Source organism: Parasteatoda tepidariorum, chromosome 4 (genome assembly GCF_043381705.1).
Source record: "Parasteatoda tepidariorum isolate YZ-2023 chromosome 4, CAS_Ptep_4.0, whole genome shotgun sequence".
In the NCBI taxonomy this organism is placed as follows: Eukaryota; Metazoa; Arthropoda; class Arachnida; order Araneae; family Theridiidae; genus Parasteatoda; species Parasteatoda tepidariorum.
In genome coordinates, this window is record NC_092207.1 from 23171445 (window position 1) to 23197332 (window position 25888).

Sequence of the window (25888 nt, forward strand, 5' to 3'; positions counted from 1 at the left end):
AGGATGTGTAATTTTTCTGTCCGAGTTCTGTTGTAAATGCCAGACAATTTTAGATAATGTAAGAGCAAATTGCTTACTTTATTTTAGTGTCTGGTGAGTGATATCGAATTGTTTAGCAATCCGAGAGAAGTGCCAAAGTAATTCCGGTGGTTGGTGAAAAGGTCAAGTTAGACCCAATATGCTAAATGAGTATTACTTTATATTTTTATGTGTACTATTATAGAGTTTGAATTCAATTGTACGATCTTAGATTTTACTTAATTATATGACTCAAACTTAGATCAATATTTTGTAATCATACCACATACAAAATAAATATATTTCAAATTTTTATTTCCAGTTTTTAGAAGCCATTATATGCTCTGAAATAAATGAAACAAAGATTAAGTCATGCACTTTTACTTCAACACGAAAACTAAAAATCATGAGCCTAATATTATTAAAAAAAACTTCAACATTTTTAAAGAATTAATACACTTTTTTATTAGATGTTTATTGACATGGTTTTGAGTCAGTGAGTGTTAAGTCTTGCAACATTGTTTCAAAAATTATCCGACTAGTTCAATTACTGAAATTTAAACTGCAGCTCCGTGTGCTGTGCGTGACGACAATGCAACAATGAGAAAAAAAGTATGACCAAAATTACCAGATTATCGTAAAATTACCAGTAGAAATACCAAAAGCTAGGGTATTTTCACCGAAGTGCTTTGATAGTGGTTTTGGTAAAATTGACAATAAAATATGGTTTTATAATATGCGATATGATTTGGTAATTTTATCATACCTTAGAACATGACATAAAAACCATTTATTCGTTTAAATTTACTTTTGGGTTTTGCATTTTTTACTAAACGTGCAGTAATAAGAACTGTAATTTTAAAAACCAGAATTTATTTTAAACAGTTATTATATGAACGAAAAAATTACCAAATGAATAGTTTAAATACTGGACATTTTGGTTTTATTCATACGGAGACCATTTTAGCTCATTACCAAGCATCTCATTACCATACAGTGCTGTAATTTTACCAGAATTTTTTTCTTTGTGAAGTTTTAATCATTTCATTACTTCACTAAAACAAATAAAATTTATTGCCATTCTATTGCAAAATAGAATTTATCGTCAAAATAAAATGTAAACCACTTTCTATTAATGCTTTAGTTTAAATTGAAGCTTTAAGCTGGATGTCATTGTAGGTATCAATATTTCCCTAACCATATATAAGAAGAAGAAAAAGTAGAATTTGTCAACAAATAAAATTTATTCTCAATCAAAATCTGACCATTTTCTGATTAACTAGAGGGCTCAAATTTTATACTCATCCATGCCGTCAGTAAAATTTCGAACACTTTAAAAAGAATATGGCGAGATTGTGCTAATATCAGATTCAAGATAAACTGTCAAATGTCTTCATTCTCCTAAAATTGACATTATAAAAAGAAAACTGTAATCCAACACTAACAGGGAATATTCAAATATTTACTTCGTCTACATCATCAGCTGTAGTAGTTGAAAAGGCAAAAGAGTTTTGATTTTCCTCGCATGGCTTTCGTTGGATTTGCAGTAATAAAAATGATCGTATTAATATATCATTCCAGCTAGATATTCTGTTTCCCGACTGTAAGTATAAAGGTAATTACAGTTTATGCTTCGATAAGTTTCTCAAAATTTGCAAAATATTTAAAATAAATCTTACTCGACTATTTAAATTCATTTCTCGAATTATTTTTTTAAAATTTAAATAAAGTAAGAAGTATTGATAAAAAATTATTTTGTGTTAATAATAAGTTGCTAAAATTATATTTTTTGCGTGCATTTAAATTTTATAGCCATTATTATTAAATTAAAATGTTCAAAGAAGGTTTTAGTAGATAAAATGATAAGTTAACTTTAAATTAAGGGTTCATATTAAGTTTAATTTATCCTATCTGAAAAAAAATACAAATAAAAGAAAGGATATTATTAAAACTTCTGATGAGTCACTTTCTGGTTTTTAAAAATTATTATCTATACTGTAAAAGTAACTGTTATTATATGAAAAATGTATTTATTTATAAAACTTAAAGCAAGATCGAGAGTAATGCTATATTTTATTTACGAAAATCTCCTAAGTATATTTATTTTGATTAAACCGTAACTGCCATAGTGAATTTTAGTTTTAAAAATTAAATAAATTCTTATTTGGGACATTCTTATTTGGACGTAATGATTTCTGCCACAGTGGGTTAAATTAAAAGCATGCTTACTTTCAGTAGTCAGTTTTTAGTAAAAGCATGCCTATTTTCTATAGTTAGTTTTAAATTGGAAATTGTTGCTAATCTATAACATTAAAAGACTTACCTTATTCCACAAAAGTAATAGGCATTTAAAAAAAACTGTATTCGGATGTTGAAGAATTATTTCATACTTTATAATAATTTATCTAGTATTTCAGTGGAAAAGCTGTGCGTAACGAAAATATACTATGCTTGAAAAAGTATTTTAGTTCTTCAAAAATTAGCGAAAACAATTGTTTCAAAAACAGATAGTATCTACCTTTTTTTCTCTTTTGTAATCTAATGATTTTAACAAATCTTCATATTTTGAAAATATTGTATTTTTTTCAAGTTTTACAGGAAAACTAGAAACACCAACCTAAAAAAAATGATTTTGGATTTATTTAAATTTCTTTATAGCAACCAGGAACAAAAAAAAACAATTGCAATATTGAAAGTATTATTATTATAATTCTACATTTAGATTTGAAAAATACTCTTAAAACATTTTAGATGTACTTCATTTTTTAAATCGTTTAAAATGTTATATATACAACAAGTTAATAATTTCAAAGTCAATTAATAAAGTAAGCAAAACACTCACTCTACAACCTGCAGTCGATTGATGGTATCATGAAGGTTAAGTCTCTCTAATTTCGAAACTAATGGCATGAGAGTTGAATCGAGCATCAGCCGCCTTTACTTGACGAGCTCGTACCTATTGTTCTATAGCAAAGTAAGCTTCAAGCTGCCATCGTGTATTACTAAGGTCCCAACCCTTCACAAAGATGGCTCAATGCCTTAACTACTGCTCCATTACGGCTGTTCAAAGTTAATTGATTTTAATTTAATTTTTAAAAAATTTTTTTAAAGCAATAGTTAACATTAACTTCTTTTATTATAAAATTAGTTTTTAACTAAACATATATGTACAAAAAAATATACAACAAAGAGCATTTTCTTAAAACATAGCTTAAAATATGCTTTAATGAAAACATGTAACATTTCTCTAAGCAGTCTTCCTATTTAATATAAAGAGTTCAATGTTTCCCCCATAGAGATTTGAACTAATTGAATAGCGCTATAAACCTAAAGCTTTAACATTTAAAATGAGCAAATAGTTCTAAAAAATTCTTCAGCAATTAAAATGTCTAAAAGTACTTGATTTGTTTCCGTGGGGAACTAAACACAATTCATGAACTTAAAGTAAATGCATGCTTGTATCAGCCAATTGCGGGACGGGAGAAGATCATGGAGAATATGACTCAACAATTCGTGACCAATGACATGATTGCGTGCAATGTAGTAAGCATTGTGCACAATGCCGCCTTTATTTTCCAAAAAATCTAATACCAACAGATCAAAAGCTAATCATCATCCAACTGACTACAGCCGCGGCTGAAGATCATATCCCAGTTTTTGACTATGGCAACTCAGTACCTGGAACCATTGAGCCAACGCGGCACTATTATTAAAGTACTCAAATTTAATATTCAATTTGAATTTTCGATAATTGATTGCTTTATTATTAAATTCTCTCAAGTATTTTATTCTCTTGTTGTAGAGAAGATTATGAAATTAATTAATCATCCCCGTGAATATATGCCCAAGGTTTTACAATGCATGAATTGAATAAAATCTCCATGCATTTTATTTTAGTTGCATTCTGAATTTTCTGGCGTTTTTGTTATTCCGAATATAATTGAACAGACTCGTCTCAAAAAGAAATCGGTATTATTATCTTGTCACACTCGCCGACCGGCCTGTGTAGGGGTCAGGGAACTGGCCTTGCATCAGAAAGGTTCTGGGTTCGAATCCTGGGTAAGGCATGGATGTTCTTTCATTCTCTGTACTATCCGTCCTTACTGTGGGAGCAACGTTGACCCGCCTAATATGGTGCCCCTGAAAAGAGTGGTCTACAAATCTGCCCTTCAGATGCCTGTATGACCTAGGTCATTCCACAGGTGGACATTGGAGAAAAAAATCTTTTCACGCTCAAATATTACCCGACTTTCTTACCACCAAAATTAACTTAATATGGATATACAGTACAGAATCCGTTATCCGGAAATCAGAAAACCGGAAAAACCAGAAAACCTGAACGAAATTCGATAAATTTTCCCGCCATTTTTTAAAAAAAAATTTTTTTTCCTCATAAGTTTAGGATTTTTCGCTCCTTTTTGAAAGATGTTTACCTTACCATAATTTTGGAAATAATCATTAGTGTATCACTCCATCGTTTTTTCTTCTTTTTAAGATTATTTCCAAAAAAAATTTTTTTTAGTTGGGTTTAACAATAAAAAAACGGCTTTTTGTAGCGATTCAGAAAACCGGAAAAATCAGTTATCCGGAATAGCAATGGTCCCTATCGTTCCGGATAATCGGTTCCCTACTTTATTTTAATTATATTTGTGCCTTACATAACCGAAATAATAAATAACGAATTAAAATAAAATTGCTCACATCATTATCAATTTTTCGATCAAACTCAAGATTTGGCGGCAAGGAATTGTTCACATCAAGAAGTGCATGAAGCATTTTGTACCACGAAGGAATTACACTTGATTCCTAAAAAAGAAACACTTAACTTCATATAAATTATTAACATGAAATTATAATTCGTAAGTTATAGTAAGCGAAAATAATCCATCTCCTCTTAAATACTTGCATCGTGGAATTTCTTAACTCAATAGCTTAAGCAGTGAGTATTATTTTACTAGATAATAATGTAAACTTTTAATAATTATAATTAAATTTTAAAAGTGATTGTGTTTTTTTTCATTATCTTTGAATGCATGCTTGTTTAGAAAATGTTATTCGAAAACTGACATCAAAACTTTTTTTTTCATTTCTACAATCAGCAATTCTAATTTATATTTTGCCCTTTTTTCAGTTCTGAAAAACAACACTTTTATCATAGTTTTTGTTTTAAAAAAACTAATGCCACTTTGATCGGTTTACTTTAATTCAAACAAAAACAAAAGATAATAATTTTAAAACAATTTACAAAAAGTGAGTTAAGTTCTTTAGAAGTTATTATGTAGAAGAAACTAATAATTGCTCAATTTAATATCATAAATGTCCAGAGAAATTAACTAGATATTTTGAAAATTATCAAAACATCTCAAGAACTCTAAATATTATCAATTTTTAAAAGTGAGTAAAAAATATTCAGTTAGTGATTCATCGACTAATTTATTTACTTAAAACAGTTCTGCAATCCTGTACACCATAGAAATGAACATTAAATAATGAATAAAAAAACATAAGACTCTGCACAAATAAACATCTCTGAACAATTAATTTAATACAATTAAAAACTAACATATTTTCGACTAGTATTTACCAATGTGCAAAAATCTACTGAAATGCAAACTTGAAAATATTCTGTAAAAACAAAGAAATAATTTGAATGCTTGCCACTATTTAAAAAAAAGGATTAAAGTGACTAATTTCATAGAATTGATATACGATTTTTAATAAACCTTAAATTTGTTCAATTANGAACACTTCAAAATTTATTTACTACACTTAAAGATCAAAGACCATTAATAAAGGATCAAAGCATATTTCAGAGCATTCATTTTTTTAAATGCTCACTATTGCAACTGGAAGAGCAACTTTTCAACTAACACACCTGTTTTCAATGAGCGGATGAAAGAAATGGTCAAAAGCTGACCCCTTACAGTTTCCCCTGATGGTCAACACACATAAGGGTTTAGATTAGCTTTTTACACTATTTCACCTAACAAGTGAAATTTTAACATACATTGTTAAAATGACCAAAAATTTTCGGAATTTTTTTGGTCAACTTATGAAGGTTTTAGAATAGAATTTCATAATACTCTAGACAAAATTGACTTATTTCAGTGGTCAACATACAAGATAGACAGATGGTCAAGTTACAAAGGTTTTGCTTCTTTATATTATATAGGAAAAATTCCGTTCTTGATAATTGAGGTCAACTTATGCAGGTGTCCAACTTACAAGGGTGGTCAACTTGGCAGGTTTCACTGTATTATGTTTTATAAATTAAAAAGATAATATGTGTGTATAATTAAATATGAAAAAGCACGTATTACTTTTCTGCAACTAAAATCTTCACCATTTAAGAATTTTATTTCTAACTTGATTTGATGAAGCATCTTTTTTCTCAGTTCAACAATTTTTAACAGGATATCTTTACAGGCTAGTATCTTATCTTCGTCCTAGAAAGTGATTTAATAATAAAACCTGTTAAAAATAATTTCTAATATTATTGGATTTTCTAAAAGTTAGAACACCAAGTTCTTGTTGCTGCACGTGAAATCGCATTCGTTAATGACCCCAATTTTAAACGTCGTGTTCTCAACAGGACTGTGGATTCGAAAGTCGAAGAAAATTTTTGTTGGAGTGGAAAAAATTTGCTTTACTTATAAGTTAGATTCTAAATTTTAAAGAAGAAACGAATTTGTTGGTTTGTTGTTATTTAGAAAAGTATTTACAATTAGTATAAGAGTGATTTTCTACTCAAATGAATATTTATTATAATTATTTAAATTCGAATTTAATTCAAACCTAACGCTCATCGCATTGGATCGTTTACAAGCCTATGTTAGGCGGAACTATTGAAAGGTATATAAGTTCAGAAATCAAATTTATTTATCTTAGTTGAAATCAAAGGAATTTTATGTATCATATTTGTAATAGTTTCTCAGCTCTAGAATATTCAATGAAGTGTCTTCTTGTCATAATATACAGGGTGGTCCTAAAATATGTGTCAAAAATGTAAAGGTGGATAGAGGAGACATAAATAAGCATATTTCGGATAGGAATTGGTGTGCGGTAATGGCACATTAAAGCACTTGTTAGTAAAGCAGTATGAATCAAAGGAAACTGAAAAGACAAGTAAAGACAAAAGAAAATTCGATTCCCTAGTGGTTCAAGGCGGCATTACCGCACACACAATCCTATACAAAATATGCTTATTTAGGTCTCCTCTACCTATACCTTTACATTTTTGACATATATTTTAGGACCACCCTGTATATATGTGAGTGCGTGTATGTGAGCCATTTATATTTAGCTATTTCTTTATTATGCTTTAGCACAATTTCAATATTTTTAACAAGCATTTTCTTCTCATTTATTTTTTAAATTTTAAGTCGTAGTATAAAATTTAATTTAAAAAAAAACAGCTTTTACAACTCAATCATACATAATAGTACAAAATTAATTCAGAATACCTATTGGATATCGAATAAACATATACAATACTCAAAATTCTTAATAAAATATTTGTGACTGTCCAAATGTTAGTCAAATTTCTGACAATTTCCGTTTTAAATCACGTTCTGAATTTAGCTTTCAGGTAAACTTTATTTATAAAATTCTGTCTCAGATTGTTATATTGTGTAAAAAATAGTGAAAGATATAACAGACATAATGGGAAAAAATCTATTTTTAACACAAAACCAGAAGAACAAAATCTATCGCAGATCAGAAGAAACTGTTTTTAAAGAATAATATTTAAAAATAGCTTTTAGAACTGTCAAAGGATAAAGCGGTTAACTTTTATTTTCCCAGTAAACTTATAAGGATCTTTAGATATACAGCTCCTGTAAAAAGGCTACGTATTTAGTTGTATGTTAGATATATATCGTGTTCATTAGGAAAATAGTCAACAAATGTAAATAAAGATGTTTCATGTTAACGTGTTTAATGTCTTATTGTCAAAATCATTGACAACTGTGTTTTGATAATTGAGTGGAAAAGAACCCAACTCTTATAATAGCCACTATTATAGTCAGCTGTTATAATAGTTCTACTGATTAAAAGTCTATGTCCGGTAATCTTAGCAACTAAACTTGGTTCTTAGCAATCAGCTTATATTTTCTTGAATAGTTGCAAAAAATTTGAGTGATTTTATAAAGTGGGTTAAAACTCTTATACTTAACCAGATGTTTGTTCTATGCTAAAAAAATATCGCTTTACGAATTGAATATAACACAAATATACTACAAAGGGTATTTAAAGAAATAAATGACTTACTTCTGAATTTTCAGAATTTGAGGAGGTTACTTCGTTCCGAAACTTTAATAATTGTTCCGTACAATAACATTCGTCATTTTTCAAAATACTAACACTATCTTGTAAAATGCTTTTGCAGCCATTATTCACATCATATAACTAAATAAAATATTGTATTAAGAAACATAAATTTCAAGAAAAAAATCGAACTTGGAAAAAAGATTATAAAAAGTTTAGGAATAATTCCTAAAAGACTTTAAAAATGGTTTTAGAATAACTAATGTTTATAGTTTTAAAAGATTCGTATTTGTTTTTTCAAACGCTATGAGTATGTTTTATTCACATTCTTGCTAGGTTTTTTCTATGTGACTAATAAAAAAATTTTATTAGATCAAATATAATATTATACACAACTGAATTTCTATTTCTTTAACTATTCAAAAAAGATTATTTAATTTTTTTCCAAAAGATTTTTGATATGATTTGTAATAATATAAGATGAATATAATATAAAATTTCATCTTAACATTTACATAAAAGTATTGTTTTAGTTATTAGGAATGGAAATTATCTGTATAAGTTGAATTTTTGAAAACATGATATATACACTTTATCTGTGTACGATACAAAATAATCACAATCGTGATCACAAATTAATGTAGATTTGAAGTTTAAGGCTTTGATGAGTTAATACTTTGAAATGCGATGCATTTCATCATACTTTTCAATCTCAAGAGAATAATTTTCGAAGTACACCGAAGAGTCATTACATTATGACCACCCTCCATCTATAACAATGGGCTCGCCCACGTTTTCACGTCTGTAAGCTACTTTAACATAGTTGCAGACCAGGTTCACTCACTCATGGCAACAGTTTTTTCTGCGGGGGATGGTGTTTACCAACAGGATAATGCACCATGTCATAAGGGTCGAATCGACGAGGAACAGTCCAGTGACTTTCAAGTCATGTCTTGGCCCCCAAATTCACCTGACCTTAATCTAATAGAGCATTTGTTGTCCTACTTGGAAAACCAAATTCGTGCTGCCATGCTACCCCCTCGCAATGTGAGGGAATTGCAGGACCAGTTGGTGAGCGCTTGGTACCAGATACCTCAGACTATCTATCAGCACCTAGTGGAATCAATGCCGCGGCGGGTGTTAGCAGTTTTGAGGGCTAAAGGTGGTCCTACAGGTTATTAGCAGGGTGATCATAATGTAATGGCTCTTCGCTGTATATCCAAATAATAATCTTCTTTTAGAAAAGTGCTGATAATGATCGAGTCAAAAAGAAAAGTCGGTCAAAAAACAAGGCAAAACATTTAGATCCACCAAGTTATTTAGTTTGAGCTTAAAGTATGGTTATTTATATGAAATTGAAAAAAGAATAATTATTAATAAAAAGAGTGAAGAAGGATAATTGAAAAGCGAGATAGATATGATATCTATGATATTATATACACTTTGTAGTGTATCTGCCACTAGAAAAATATAATTCCAATTTACTAGTATATAAGACATGTTAACTCGATTCCATGGTGGGGTACCCTTTCATAGATGAAGATTGACATTGTCGATAACTACTAGCCGCACTACTTTATAAAGACTTATGATATTGTCCACTGAACTTTTAGGAGTTACGCAGTAAATAAACTAAATTATATTTAGTCATAAAGAGAATTATGGTACAAAAATCAAGAATGCATTGAATAATAAAGCACCGAATATATAGAAAATACTTTTTTTAATATTATAAATATTATATTTTACTTAATTAGAAAAACAAAGCCAATATTTAAAATATTTAACTTAAAGGTAAAATTTATTCTATTTCTTTTATAAGGTAATGTTTCTACCTGAGATTTATACTCCAATCCTTCTTTTCTAACATCCTCATATTTTTTACATAACTGTAAGAAGTTTTCTTGAAGAATATCACAAATGAGTGACCAATTCTCACTTAATGCCTGCAAATGATTATTCAATTCCTGTAAAAAATAATAATAAAATAATAACAATAGTAAATTAACTAGGCAAAAAGTTGTACATCCTTAGAGAAATAATGAAAACACGATTAAATATCATATAACTCTGGCACGGGACTTGATAACCACCTGGTTTCAGTTAAAAGTGAGCCCTCACCGTACAAAATTCCGGATCAAATTAAGGTTTGAAATACCGTCACTTTTGAAGCATCATACGTAAAATTCATTTTAACCATAAAATATTATACCGTAAATTTTACAGTTATATTTATCTAATAAAAGTGATTCAGTGGTTTTACGGTAATTATAACTATAAAATTTAGGGTAAAAAGTACTTAGGGTAAAAAGTTCGAAGCGCGGAAGCTATTCATAACAAAGAAAACACCCCTAAAATATCACATATCAACTTATTTTATATTACGTTTTCCAGTGGCATGCAGAGATATCAGGATGCAAAAACATTGGTATAACCAGAGAAACGAAGGTAAAGCAAGAAAAAAATAAGAATTAAATAAAAATTTCGAAAAGATTTGTACTAAAAATTTTAATCCATATTTTAAATACGTTTTCTTATATAAAAATGAAGGTAAAAGTTATTCGATAGTGAAAAATTGATTATTTCAAAAAAGAAAAAAATTCTTAAACTTAAATGAAATGAATGTTTAAATTTTAATGACCTAAGACATCATAGAAATTTAAATAAAGTATTTTTAATTCTTGATAAAATATTTTGCTTGAACCAAATATTTAACTGTTAAAAATTCCTTTTTCTCCAAAAAATGGAATAGTTTTCAGAAATTGAGAAACCTTAATCGTCGATTAAGATTGATCCCTTTGGGATGTCTGGATGCTTGGAGTCGTTGCCTCCCCTCCTTTAACTGAGCGCGACATTTTAATGATGGCATGACATTTTCAAGGGACTAATTTTTTGTTAGGTGAGGAAAATATAAATATTCATTTTTAGATGAGATGAGTTGATGCAAAGTTTCATTACCTCTGTATTACATTCTTCCCATTTCTTAAGCGAAGATAAAAAGGTATTTTCTTCATCAGTCTGTCTTTCTAAAAATATTTTGCAAAACTTTCTCCAATCTAAAACCAATTTAGATGCCTGGAAATAATGAAAATCGTTACAATACATTTAATTTAAGAATTGATATAAATTGCAGAGATACATTACTAACCTTTAAATTAAATGTATTTTCAATAGCATTCAATTTTTCTAAAAGATTTCTCAAGTTTTGCATATCAATCTCTCTTCTCTCAATCATTGTAGAACAAATCTGTTGACAAACTTTGATATTTTTCTGCAAGACATAAAGCTCATTTTACATTTAAAAAAAGGAAACAATTTGCATTTTCAAATAAGTTACTTAAAGTATAATTTTTCATTCACAGTGATATTTAATACGTAATTGTTTTCTCACTTAAAATAATCGTATATGAGAGAAATTTTGTATATTTCGTACTCGTTATTAACTTTAAGAAATTTGGCATTTAAAAAAATAGAAATTTTTTAAAAAAGGGACACAATTTTGAAACTTTTTTTCAATGCATGCATTATTTAGATATTTTGTGCGTTTCTAGCATTTAATAAACATACAGAAAATGTTCATGTTTAAATATTTTTCATAACTTTTGTGCCAAGAAGTTTTAAAAACTCAACGTTTTGAAATGTCACAATATTTTGCACTAGATTTTTGCAAATATTAAAAAGTGTTATTTTGTTATCTTTTTCAATCATTCATACTTTAAAAGAAACAAATAAATGTGAAAAATCTCCAGAAGCCTTTTTCTCTGTAAGTAATTTATCGTTCTCGGAAAAACCTAAAATGTTTTGCTAAATAAAATTATTGGATCCCATAAATTTGCTATTATTACTTTTTTATATTACAAAACATACAATATCCAAGAATCAATTTCTCTCAAACCTCGTTCTAAATTTTTATAAGCGAAAATTCTTCATTAGGAATACTTTTGTGCAAAACAAATTTTATCTGGCCGGTAGCAGCAATTTTAATCAAAATAAAATGTAAATTTCGGATACCGTGAACATTGAAATGGTTTGCAATAAAGTTGTATAGAGAGTCCGTTAAAACTATTTTATATATATTTCACTAATTTCTATCATAATTATGTTTCAATTCATTTTAGCGATTATTGGTTTAAGGTGCTTTAATTAATTTAATATGAGCATACAGAGTAAAAAATTAAGTGTCACTTAATTTTTCTACAACTTATCTCAAACCTCTTCTTAGATATTTTTTAAAAACGACAATTTCTCATTATGAAAACTATTGTGAGAAACATTATTTATTAGTCCTGTTGCATTGATTTTAATTGAAATAAAATGCTATTTTTTCATACTGTGAACATTAAAATGATTTGCAATAGAATTGTCAAGAGGGTTAATTGAAACTATTTTCTATCATAGCTATGCTCCTTTCAATCTTAAGGTGTTTTACTTTATTTAATATGAAAACCAACAAGTACACTTTAATATAACACGAAGAAGGTAAAATCTCTAACTTTGGTGGCACCCAATCGCATAGTCGAGTCGTAGTTGTCAAAAAATACCACATAACCTTACACCTTTAAAATTTTTAAGTAACAAACATCAATATAAGTTTTTGCAAGAAGCATTTTTTATTTAATTTGAGGGGAAGAAAAACTATAAATACCTCATCAATAGTAGCTTGTTCATTTATGTCCTCTTCTAAATCATTTAGTAATTCTAACTGTCTTGGTGTGAACTCACTGCTATCTCTTACACTTTTAGGTACCACCTGTTTTGAATTTTAAAAAAAAATAGTTAACTGATAATATACGTTATGAAGTAATTTCACAAATTAATATGAAAATAATATATTTTATGTAACATATTGTATACTTCAAAATACGGAAATACATTTTATATAATATAATAATATAAAAAAGGTAAATAATATGTCTTTTACGTAAAGTTTCAGTACAATATATGTTATTGAAATATTTCTATATAACAGTAGGCTATAAAAAATTATCTAAAAATGAAATGATATAAAATATAAACAAACCTTTTCTTTGAAAGTTGACGTATCAGAAACCAAATTTTCAACTTCAGTAAGATTTAGTTGGATATTTTTTATTTCTTTTTCAAAACTACTTAAGATTGAAAGCAAACGTATCTTGCAAATTTCAAACATTTTAGTAGCCTAAAAAATATAAGAATTCGTTCCGTCTTTTATAAATCATGCATATTCAAAAACTGCTTTACAGAATAAAATGCCATTTTTAAACTTATAAAATATTAAAACGGAAACTTCTTTTACCTAACTTACATATATATTGATATAATCAGTCATATAACAGTAAATACTTATTGCTAGACGCAGTAGATCTTAAACTAAATTGTTAATAATGAAACAAAATATATGAGATCTGACCATCTGAATCTTAAGTTTAAACTCTAATAATTTCAATTGAATTATTTTGAATTCAAATCCCTTTGTTTTGCAGTGAAATGCTTTATTTTTATCATTACCATACATAAGATGCTATTTAGTTGTTTTTAATATCCGAATGAAATATTATACTTAGTATTTTAGCTTCTTTAAAGAAGTTAAAATACATTCTTGTTGATATGAATGTTGTTGCTTCAAATAATACTTAGACAACCCAAGCTCGTCAGTCACTGGCTTTGAGAATTAAGTGCGCCTTTCGTTTGACAAGAGATCACCGATTGAGTGACAGTGCGGCTAGCTCATATACTTCCAGATAGACGGCACTATTACTCATATGTCGGCATAGATCTGGGGAGGATGTTCTCCCCACATCCCTGTACCCATGATACTCCTCAGCGATCTTCCACAAGACTTCCAATTCACAAATTTTATGAACACGCGCATCGCATGTTTTCGGCTGATCTTAGCTTCGAGTATCGAGCCTCTTCTTTTCCGAAACAAAATCCGATGTTTTAAACACTAGGCAATCACAGCCCTCTTTATTTGAATAAATCGTTCAAGTATTCGTACATTTAATAACATTTTCCTCTCGCTTCGATTGACCAAATGGTACCTTACATTTTTCTCCTGATTAATGCACTCTCCTATTCCAAGTTCTTCGAAAATACAATAAAAGTTTTGAATTGATATGTATATTAAAGAGTTAATTTAGAATATTTGAATAGGTTATGAGTTATAGAGTTCAAAAAATAAATTTTCTAACTATATTTTAAGTTACTGTGATTCATAATTATATTTTGAATTCTATAACATCTCTTTTTAGCTCAATAGGATACACAGGTTAAAGCACTGACTAGTTTAAGAATATATTAACCTCAACACCTGACCTCTATGGGAGTAACTGGATTTCTAAGTTCAAACACAACAGTCTACACCAGGGTTGGGCAAACTTTTTTGGTCGAGGGCAAAAAATCGAGAGAAAAAAGTTTGGTAGACCAGGTAAAAACTACTAAAATAAAAAAAAACAATATACAAATTTTAATTTAAATATTTAATGAGATGAATGAAATTGGGACTTCATTTTTAAAAGTTCCCTATATAGAGGTTCCAAGTTAGATGTACTTATTTAAAGGAACGAGGCTAAATGTTTAGTTATTAATCTACTTCTGAAATAATTTTTTCCAAAGTTTATCATTGCTAACACGTGTTCACATATATAAGATGAAGCATACATTGCGATCATTTTCTGGGCATGAAATATTAAATTTGGAAAACAAACTTTTGGTAATGATTTGTAAAACTCAAGCTTTGGCATACGTAGAAACAACTACTTTAGATGAGCCAATGTACGGCTATAAAGAACTTCCTCTTTCAGCATTTTACCAATTGAAGCTGTCTGCGCAGCTATTTCCATAATATAATGCTTTGTAGAACAAAAATAGAGAAAGCAAAAAGGTCATCAGTAACTTTGTTAAAAAAGAAAGAACGAAAATAGCTTTAAACAAAGTAGACAAGAAAATGGATGTATATTGTTTATTTTCGCCATGGATTGACAAGTCTAAATTCGATTGGCGGGCCGTAAAAACTTTCTGGCGGGCCACAGTTGGTCCACTGGCCGTAGTTTGTCCACCCCTGGTCTACATCAAACTCGTTTTCCCACATAATGATTTAGGTTAGCTATTACATTTAGCATTAATGTCCTTAAGCGTGATTGCACACCTAAATTCCTATTTCACTAAATTATTATTTTTGGAATTGCAAAAGAACCCGAATTTTACACTATTAATCGAAACCCGTGATTGATTTTTCATTTATTTTTTTATGGTTAAATTAAAATGTGTAGAGTAAAATTTGTCTATTTTTATAGCTATCCTCAAAAATCAGGGGAAAAATTGACATTTAAAAAAACGGTTGCTGTAATGTTCTGGGAACCTTCTTTCTTCCAAATTTCGCCTCATCCTTGTTCTTTACCAAAACGGACTTGCTCACTGGCTCAGATGCTTAATAGAGGCCCCTACTCACGCTGATCAGAATAGATAATTACACGTTTATAGCGGCACTTCAGCATAATAACCGAAACCAATATGCAAGTTTGTGAACCATAAGGGCACTTCATTTGATTTTTTATTCAATCATCAAAAAAAATTGCATTGCATGTTGAAATTCTTTAAAATGAAAGTGACATTTTCCAGCTAAAAAATTTTTACGATTCTAAAATTCACAAATGCAAAAACCAACAGTAAATTTAATCTTTAATATATGTTATTCTATATAAAAAAATATAAACACAACGATAAAACAATTCTTACCTCTGTGCATAATGACCTTTTTAAACTTTGACCAGAATTCTCAATCGCACCAAAATTCATTTCGTGTTTCTTTCTTGAATTTTGATTTCCTTGAAGTATTGTTCGGATATCTTGCTCAATCGTGATATATTCTAAATTGCGTGTCTCAATGGCAGCATTTAAAAAGCTTTTAAATCGATCAGTCATCAATAAAACCTATTCAAATGTTTACACTTTAGAAAAACTAAATGAGTGAAAGTGAACTTGATAAGTTTGGAATTAACAATATGAATTCAATTAAATTGTTCAAACTTGTATTACCAATTAGAATATCTATTAATATACAAATGTTTGATGAACTATATGAAGTACAATTAAAATTAAAGCATACTTTTGAAAAAGAGTTCATTTTATTTTATAACTGGCGTTGAGTAGCTGATCTGATTCTGAGCTTTTCACTACCACTATTAAACTCTGTAGCCTTGTAATTTTCAGTCTAACCCAAAAGACAAAGGAAGTCCTGGATCAAGCATCGGGTCAAACTAGCTTTGGTGAAGGATATTTATTGATGGGACTAACCCTCATTTGCATTATATGAAAAGGAAAATCACAAAACCCTACCACGGTTAGTACGAATTCAAGGAGATTCTAATCATGATCCGCTTACCACTGAAAATATTTTGAGTCAGTATTGTGGCCAGTGCGAGCCCAGATCAGAATTCGTACCACTCAGCCACCGTTGAGATTCGAAACCTTGGTTACCTCATTAGAAGGCGAACGCACTATCCTTTTTATATCCCCCTAGAATCTTTGAAAAGGATTGCAAAAAATAGCTATATAATTAGAATTTTTTTTAAAAAAAAGGGCCATAATGATGAAATAATGGTCTAATTGAACAAAAAAAATTTCTCATCTAGAGAAATTGTGATCATATGACTCAAACCCGATAGAGCAAGTGGTACAGTGAGCAAGAGTTTGGTCGATTGCGTAGTTTGGTGGATTGCGCAATCAGCCAGTGGCTTCAATTGAATGTAGTGTACCTGCAAAAACTTGGGGGCTTATTTCCTAATCAAATCCATTCAGTTATCAAAAGTAAGAGTAAGTTACAGGGTATTAAAGAATTATTTTAATAATTTCTCTAGAGGTAGTTTTATTTTTTTCCCCGCTGAGCTTATATCATAGTACGTACATCATTGTTAATTTATTTAATATTTTAATTTTCAAATAATTAATTTACAAACAAGTTTATTTTTCGAATGAGTAAAAATTTCGGTTTACTTACTATATGACCCAAATTTTATATGAATTTTTTTATGATTATGTATCCTTTAAATTCTAATGAAAAATGTTTTCTAATGTGTATGTGACTTTTATATAATGTAAAACAGATTTGTACGAACCTGAGTCATATCGATTTCCTTGCTGTCTAGCGATGAAATACTTTCCATTTCGCTTGTGTTGGTGGTCAATTCAATTCTTCGAGTTTCGATTATTTTTAAAGCTTTTTTTTCACAAACAGACACTGTGTCAGAGAGCTTTGAATAAGAAACGATGAAAATTAATTCAAATAAATGTGTTCATTCAATGAAAATCAGCATTAAAGTGATATAAATACAAAATTCAAAAATATAATTCCCTTCAATTGTGAATTTGCTTTTTAAAAAAAAATCATGGTAAATGATTTTTTTTCTTCAGTTGTATGCAATACAATTCAATGTTAACATGTAACATTGAATATATGTAAGTAGAATACATATAGGAATATATGTAAGTTTATGAGGAATATATGTAAGTTTAATTTAATAATATCAAGGAGATTTAGTATATCCACATTAGGTGTCATTTCCTTTTAGGACTTCAAATTTTCAATGAAATAAAAAGCTAATTCTTCTAATAATATTACAAAATTTCAGCAAAAGGATGAAATATTCAGTTTTAAAAAGCTTAAATTATTAAACACAATTCGTTTTTTCATAAAAAATAATGTTTATAGATGATTCAGAGTTTATTAAAAAAATCGATGTTTAATTTTCCATCCATCTACCATCTACAAAAAATTCAATAATGGCCGAGAAAGTAATAAAAGAAAGAATTAGTTTGTAGAAAAAACATAGAATTTCAGTAGAAATACATTCAAATAAGAAACGAAAATTCATTAAATACAACACAAAGTAAAAAATCGGAAAAATAACTCAACGGAGAAATAGGAAATGAAATTTTGAAAAACACGGCAAATTATTTAACGAAATGTTTCAGGCCATTCTGCTGCCTGTGCTTTTCCCATTTTTATAATTGAATTATTTTACAGTTTAAATTGCGATATAAATTCATCTAATAGTTCTAAAATTTACTCTTATTCAAGAAAAGTAAAAAGTAGAGTTTTTAATAAGACTTTACCGTAATATTCTCTTTTTTGATAATTTCACATTGCAGAAGTTCTATTTCATTTTTTCTAGCATGTATAGCTTTGGATGAAAGTACTTCATATACTGAAATGATGTTCATGATCTGAAAGATGCTTTTATTAGTAGAAGTTGTATAATTTTTTAAACAGTGGATTCAGCCAAAATAAAAATGAACGAAACAGACAATAATGTGGTGTGAATTATACTGGGAAACTAATTTTATTCTTGTTTTCTATTGTATGAGATTTTCTTTGACAGATTTTAAATACTTTCGCATTGCCAATTTTAAATCTGCAGTCACAAAGTTTTTTTTTCAAATGACATTTTCAGTCCTTTTTCTTGTCGAAATATACATGTTTAATAACATCATATAAAACAAGCAGTCACATAAATGTTGCGACGAATTTCTAAAGGAGTTAGAGCCAATCATCAGAATTAAGACTGCATAGGAACCCATGCCCGTAAATGTTGTCATACGCTGATAGAGGTTCTGCATCTAAAACACATGAAGTGTTTCTTCATGTGCTTAAGAGCAGGTCATAATAGGGAGCGTACCGAGGGGAAAACGATGACATTTCCAGGCATGTGTTCCGATAGAATTTTAATCCTGATGATTGGCCCTAACTATTCTAGAAGGTAGTTGCAACAATTACGCAACCCCCTGTTATACATACCCTTTTCAAGCTTGAACATTTCAACAAAAAATAGAGCAGAGATGTCCTTAAAAACAAAAATAGCTTCAGATATAAAATTCCAACACCGAAATTAGACGAGATCAAGTATTTGCAGCAAAACATTTGTTCCTCTGTGTCGACACATCGATATTTCTATCATATATAAGTATAATTTTAATATTTAAGTGTTTCATTGTAGTTAAACCCAAGTTCGAGCAAGATCTGTGGTTAACTGAGAGCTAAAATTTCTTGAACAGAAATGAAGTAATAATTTCCTCGTAGACTAAGCATACATTGACGAATAATCTTTATTCCGAAGAATCTCAACATTGTGGGTATTGTGCTTTTTTTCTTGGATTAAAATCTATGTGTTATCATACATCTATATTTTTTAATATATATGTATGATTTCAATATTTGAGTTTTTCATTGTAGTTAAACTCAAGTTATAGTTAGAGACTTATCTGGGATTAACAGAGAGCTAAAATTTATTGGAGAGAAACAAAATAATAATTTCCTCGTAGACTGCCTGCATTGTCGAAAATCTTTATTCTAAGGAATCTCCAAATTGTAGGTACTTATGCTTTTTTCTTGCATTAAAATCTAATCTTAACTACTCGAGGTATCTATTATACTCAAAATAAATGTTAAATAGTCATATATTTTATGAAATATTCAGCTTTTAAAAATTATGATAATGCTACTATACACTTTTATCAAGTTCAATGTAAGGCAATGACTATGTTTATCTTCTTATATTGCACTCAAATTTTGTCAGGCGAGATAATATGCTAAAATATCCTAATCACAAATAAATGTTTTTATTTCTATAGGTTCGTGCATTTTCAGACAATAAGTGAACATATATAACAGAAAGATTGATTTTCCTTTTTATGAAAAGATTAGGGCCTAAACAATTGAAAAAATAAAAATTAGCTGTAACTCTAATTTTAAATATATAAATTACCTGAGATTTTAAAACGCTTCCAGAACCTGTTATTTCCATAACTGTGTCCAAATCCTGTATCGTAATGGCTATTTCATTTTTTCTTAGAACAATGCTATCATGAAGGAGGAGTTTGCAGGAATTTATAAGCTGATTATCCTAAGAAAAATTTAGTAAAAGATATTTAACAATATGCTATTTTAAAATGTAGCTTTTTTATTAGTTTCCAAGCACATTTACACTAATATCTCGAGTAATTTTTTAATCCAAAATAAATCTTTAGAAAATACTTTCTAATACGTTTTTTTTTCCCTTAGATTCCAGGTTGGATCCAATTTCCGTTATTGTTGTCTATATTATTAAATTAAATTACACGAAATAAAAAATCCTTATTATTTACGGTAGAACTTATGTCTTAACTTTATGTCTAATTTTTATGGCTAATTTATATTAACTTTATGTCTAATTTGTGTCTAAACTTTAATTATAACATAATCATGTTACGCTATTGTAAATTAAAATAATAATCAAGTAAAAATTAAATGTTGTTGCTATTATCAAAAAGTACTTTTAGTTCGCATTTTCCCCCTGAACTTAATAATGCGAAACATGCAACTAATACTTACCCAGAACAAAGTCTAGAAAGTGTTTTCTCTAACTGATAAAGAAGTTGTATCAAATTTCTACTAAACATGGTCACAAAGTAAATCCAGTAAATGGTTAATTAAAAGTTATTAAGGTATGATTTCATTTTGCGTGTACATTCAAATATATTTCTTTTATTTGTCTTTTTTTTTAAATTTTATAAGCATGTAAGATTCAGTTACATTTCTTGTATTTAACATTGATCTACTATTGGCAAATACAAATTTTGTAATAAGTTCGAGTAAGCATTAATTATTGTCAATAATAGTTTCTATTTGATTACATTTGGGTCGCAGACAGAGCTTGATTTTTGAAGATGTTGCTGCAAATTAGTTCTGCTACCGGAAAATTCTGTCACCAGATTTACTAATAAATTAAAATTAGTTGTTTGCAGGGCCATCCTGGTTGGTAGGGTGCTGGACTCCCGTTCGTGAGAACTGGAGTTCGAATCCAGACGACCGAAGACTTCCCGTGTAGTAAATGGTGACTGGTACACGTTAAATCGGTTAGATCACAAAATCCTTCATATTCCCACAACAAATTATGCCTCTGGGGATACTGGATCAGAGATTGATAGTTCTCTGGTTCAGGTCAAAATTACGATTTGTGGATGAAGGAATGGATATATGAAAGATATGAATAGATCCGCCCTGTAAACGAGTGTGACGCATTTGTGAGGCAGAAGTCGAATTCTTGTCCATAGATGGAGCCACTGGAAAATAGGAACAATCGCCCCCCCCCCAGTGCATTAATGACCTAGACAACAACAACAACAGTTGTTTGCAAAATAATAATAATTATAATAAGAATAAGAATAATTTGAAAAAAGTATTTAAATAAAACGTTTAAATATTTAGATACTTCCACAAAAAACTTACTTCCAGTTCAGTTTTCATTTTGATGTCGGTAACAGACTGCAAAGCAGATTCTATTTGTTCAATTCGCAGTTTTGCATTGAGACAAATGTTATTAAGAAGAATCTGGCACTAATAAGGAAACAAATTAATTTATTCACATTAATGTTGCTGCCCTTTTTTCTAATTTTACACTAAAATATTTTTTTTCTTTTAAAAGGGTAACAATATGTTTAACCTTTGGTTTTAAAAAGGAAAATTTTTAAAATATATTTAATATTTAATGGAAACATAATCGTCAGAATACATTCTTCAAAACTCTTTCACTTGCAAAATGTAAAATAATATAAAAGAAGATTATAAATGAATAATTATACCTTATATATTTTTTTTAAAATTTTAAAATATTGTAGATGATAAATAAGTTGTAATTTTAGTTTTAAATCAAATTGCCGCAAGAAATTCTCAGAATAAACAGTTTATAAAATTGATAATAAAGCCAAACTCAAATTATTTTGTATCATCTATGTTATATACATTTTGCTTTTGCGTTTATTCTGTATACAAATCCAGTTTTTTGTTGGATATTTTGATTCCCCTTCCCAATTAGAAAGAGGATTTTTACCGAATGTCTGAATGCTTCGTCTTAAATAAAAATAGAATTTTCGTAAGATTTCCTGACCCAAATAGAAACTGGGTTTTTACCAGATTTAAAGATATTCCATCTAGTGTAGGCAATAAAAAATTTATTCCCTATTTTGAAGAAACAAATAATAAAAACAACGCAAAATATAAACAAAATTATTGGCACAGTTTAAATACTTTTTTTATTGTTATAAATTGCTTAAACAAATCTTTTGATTCATTTTTCTTGTAACTTGCTCAAACCACAAATAATCTACGGTTTTAAACAAAGTCAATTTTTTTATTTACTAAGCATTTCTGTTAATTGATAAACCTTTATAAGTTGAATGAGGTTTGTGTTTGAGGAAAATTATTAATCTTCATTTAAGAGTTTTAATTCTCAATAATTCCAACTTTCCTATAAAACTATTGAATAGAACAGTAATCGACTATAATATTCAAGATTTCCCATTCAAAGAAAGTATATGTGAACGAAGTCATTGAACCAAAGTAAATTATTGCTAAACCCATTTTCAGCTTTAAAAGTTTGTTTTAAAGGAACAAATTTGAAAAATCGAGAAAACTTCTTTATTAAACCCTTGATTAATTAACTATAAAATTCGTAAAAAAGGGATAAAACTAACGGTTCCATTTAAATAAAATAAAATTTTGAAAAAATGTACACGCTTTCTCTCGAGACATATTTTTATTGCACTTGAGATAATTTTTTTCAAGAGAAATCAAAATTCACTGTAAAAAAATGGGTACTCAAATATCACGAAACTTTTTCCATCATTGACGAAATCGTTTCCTGGTCTGTGCCCCGTGCGAAAATCTCGTCAAAGTGACGAAATAATCGTCACTTCTTCAAGTAAACGAATTTCGTCAAAGTGTATAATGTATTTACATTTTCAAATAATCATAGGCACTGTATAGGTAGTACAACACAAGAAGGCTTAAATTACTCCCATGCCCGAAGCGGGTTTCGAAACTCGGATCATCCTGGCACTAAACCAACTTCTTAACCACCGTACTGTCGACCGGCTTAATTTGTCAATTTATTTTCGATTGTCTAGTCTTTATTCTAGTTTCATCATTCTAGTTAACAATGTTCCACAATGCACTAAGAAGAGGTTTCGAGTTGAGGAAAATGTTTTGACATGTATTTAGGAATTGGCGTTTCGTCCCGAATCCCGTGATTTTGTGATGAAATGATTCTCAAAATTAACGAAATACTGCTCAAGGATTGCTGAATGGTCAAAAGTGAGAGTTTCATATCTGAGAGTGTTGGAAATTATGTTTTTTATTCTACTGAAATATTTGAATGCACAACATAAGCAGACCTTCTTGTTTTCAGCAACCTTTTCCTTTATTTCATCGGCTTCATTCTTTGAATTTTCGGCAAGAGTTAAAAGAAGATCTTGTAATGTTTTTGAGAATCGAGAATCCTGTACAAATTTAAGAAATTGAATTAAATTTAAGGAAGACAGAACTAGTTACGTCAAAACCAAAATTATTTACTTTAAAACCAAATGCCTAAAAAAGAAACTAATACACTGTTAAAAAAACTCCGGGTCAAAATAAGGTAAAAAGTTTGGGCACTTAGAGTGCCGGAATTTTTTACCGCAACAAGCACATATAACAGAACAAAGAAAATGAGATATTCAGTAATTTTTAAAGTAATAATAACTGCAAAAGCACTGTGAATCACTCTAATTAAATAAATATTACATATTAAATTAATAAATATTAAAATAGATATAATAAATAGATATAATAAATATAATAGATATTAATAAATATTAAAATAGAAAATATTGAACATACTCAACTAACGTATATCTAAGAACATTAAGTAATAAGTATTTATGACTGTAAAAAATGAATTTAAAAGATTTACAAATGATAATATTTGTATAATTATTATACTGGAAAATATTTTATTATGAATAAATATTCAGGGAGAATATTTAGGGATAAATTTATGGAATATTTTATTATGGAACTTTTACCACAAAGTATGTGGCATTTTTTAAACACAGAAAAATTTTTTGTTTTGACTATCTGTAAAACTCTTTGTCTATAAAAACTTAAACATGCGTCATAAAGAGGAAAAATTGTTTCTCAGCTATTGCAATGCTTTAATGTGCCCTAGTTTTAAATGCTTACTTTGTTTACTTTAAATTTTGTTTCTAATTTTTTGTAAAGGGTTCTCTTTTTTTATCTAAATAAATTCTGCAAATAGCGAAAAAATTTTATTAGCTCTTTCAAATTTAAATAATTCCGATTCTGCGACCATATTTTATTGAGAAAATCCAGTATTCACGCAATATAGAAATACTAAAAAAAATGGTTTACCTGATATCGAACGAACTTCAGCAACTCAAAATCAATTGAATCTTTTTCCGAATATCTATTCAGTATGGCTTGTTGAACTAAATTTTCAAGAGGATTCTAAAAAAAAATGAAATTTATTATTAAAAGATCAATAAAAGCATGAAAGTTAGCATCTTTACCCGATAAAATACACTGGAAATTTTCATAACACAGTTTAAACTAAAACGCATTTTTGCATGAAATATTAAAAAACAAACTAAAAAATAATAATATAAAAAACTAACTAAAACTAAACTAAAATATAAAAAACTATTAAAAATTTTTTATTTTAATTAGCAAATGAACGAAATTTGTGTTATAAATGCAAAAAGCATTCGAATGAAAAGTTAGAGAATTTAGATTTAGTCTGTTTTAAAAACATTGATTTAAGAATTTTAAATTACATTTAAAGTTAATAACCTTTTTATTTGTTTAATAACTTTATGAAAACGTAGTTGTTTGCACGAAGACGTAGACTTTTCATGTGTTTAACTGATACAGCATTGAGAATGGACCTAGTTTGGTCACATAATCTAGCGCAAAAGTACAATTTTAAAAAATGACAGATATTTCTCTACTCATAAACCAGACAGAAAGTGTTACAAACGGACTTGGTTGATAGTCTCGGAAGAGGAACAAACAGTACTTCTTAGGAAGATGGAACACTTTCAATTATTTTTTCTAAAAGAGGGTGCAATGCGGAATCGGTAAAAATTATCCAAGTAAGCAGGCAACCTTACGACAAACGTTATACAGGGTTATTCATAATTCCCTCCTCCTGTAAGCGCCATTTTTCTTTACTACAACTGGCTTCTGTGGTACATGTTACTGCCATCTACCGGCAACTGCTTGAATTAAAACTTGAATACTTTCGGAATAATTTATACATTCTTTTTTGCCATATTCGTCTTCGTTTTTTTAATATAACGCTTCGAAACCCCGGAGGGAATTATGAATAGCCCTGTATTTTGATTAATTCATCCTCGATTTCAGAAGGTTTTACTATCCTTGTTTGGTAAAGACAGATTCAATCTCGATATAAAAGGGTTGTTTATGTAAGCTTAATACGAACATCATAGCGCGTAAACACTAGCATAGTTACATTTTACATTTTTTCAACCTTGCACGGTTTATTTGCTAATCATTTATAAACCTTGTTGGGGTTTGCAATAACGGTTGCTGCTAACATTAAAATCAACCTTACACTGCTATCTGATAAATTTTTTAATCTTTCAGAATATATAGATCGCATCTGATTTTAATTGTTCTTTTTCACTCACAGGCGGATTTCATATTACCAGTTACAATAAAATTTTACTTTACAAATGTCACTATTTTGCCATGTGATCTGGGACGAAGACGATAAAACAGATTTCTTAACCTAAA

At 28.8% G+C, this 25888-nt stretch overlaps 1 protein-coding gene across 1 annotated transcript in view; it reads right to left on the bottom strand.

The window, feature by feature from the left end:
- LOC110283236 (uncharacterized) overlaps nucleotides 1-25888 on the bottom strand; it is a 110676-nt gene that overhangs the window by 15312 nt on the left and 69476 nt on the right. The window contains exons 44-60 of the mRNA XM_071179485.1: nucleotides 24485-24580; nucleotides 23470-23574; nucleotides 21527-21634; nucleotides 20025-20162; nucleotides 18376-18486; nucleotides 17379-17513; nucleotides 16000-16194; nucleotides 13304-13441; nucleotides 12929-13033; nucleotides 11432-11554; nucleotides 11242-11358; nucleotides 10119-10250; nucleotides 8287-8424; nucleotides 6339-6464; nucleotides 4720-4824; nucleotides 2537-2635; nucleotides 1485-1619 (exon numbers count right to left, since the gene is read on the bottom strand). Of these exons, the coding sequence (XP_071035586.1) occupies nucleotides 1485-1619; nucleotides 2537-2635; nucleotides 4720-4824; nucleotides 6339-6464; nucleotides 8287-8424; nucleotides 10119-10250; nucleotides 11242-11358; nucleotides 11432-11554; nucleotides 12929-13033; nucleotides 13304-13441; nucleotides 16000-16194; nucleotides 17379-17513; nucleotides 18376-18486; nucleotides 20025-20162; nucleotides 21527-21634; nucleotides 23470-23574; nucleotides 24485-24580 (2106 nt within the window). The remainder of the gene's footprint in view (nucleotides 1-1484; nucleotides 1620-2536; nucleotides 2636-4719; nucleotides 4825-6338; nucleotides 6465-8286; nucleotides 8425-10118; nucleotides 10251-11241; nucleotides 11359-11431; nucleotides 11555-12928; nucleotides 13034-13303; nucleotides 13442-15999; nucleotides 16195-17378; nucleotides 17514-18375; nucleotides 18487-20024; nucleotides 20163-21526; nucleotides 21635-23469; nucleotides 23575-24484; nucleotides 24581-25888) is intronic.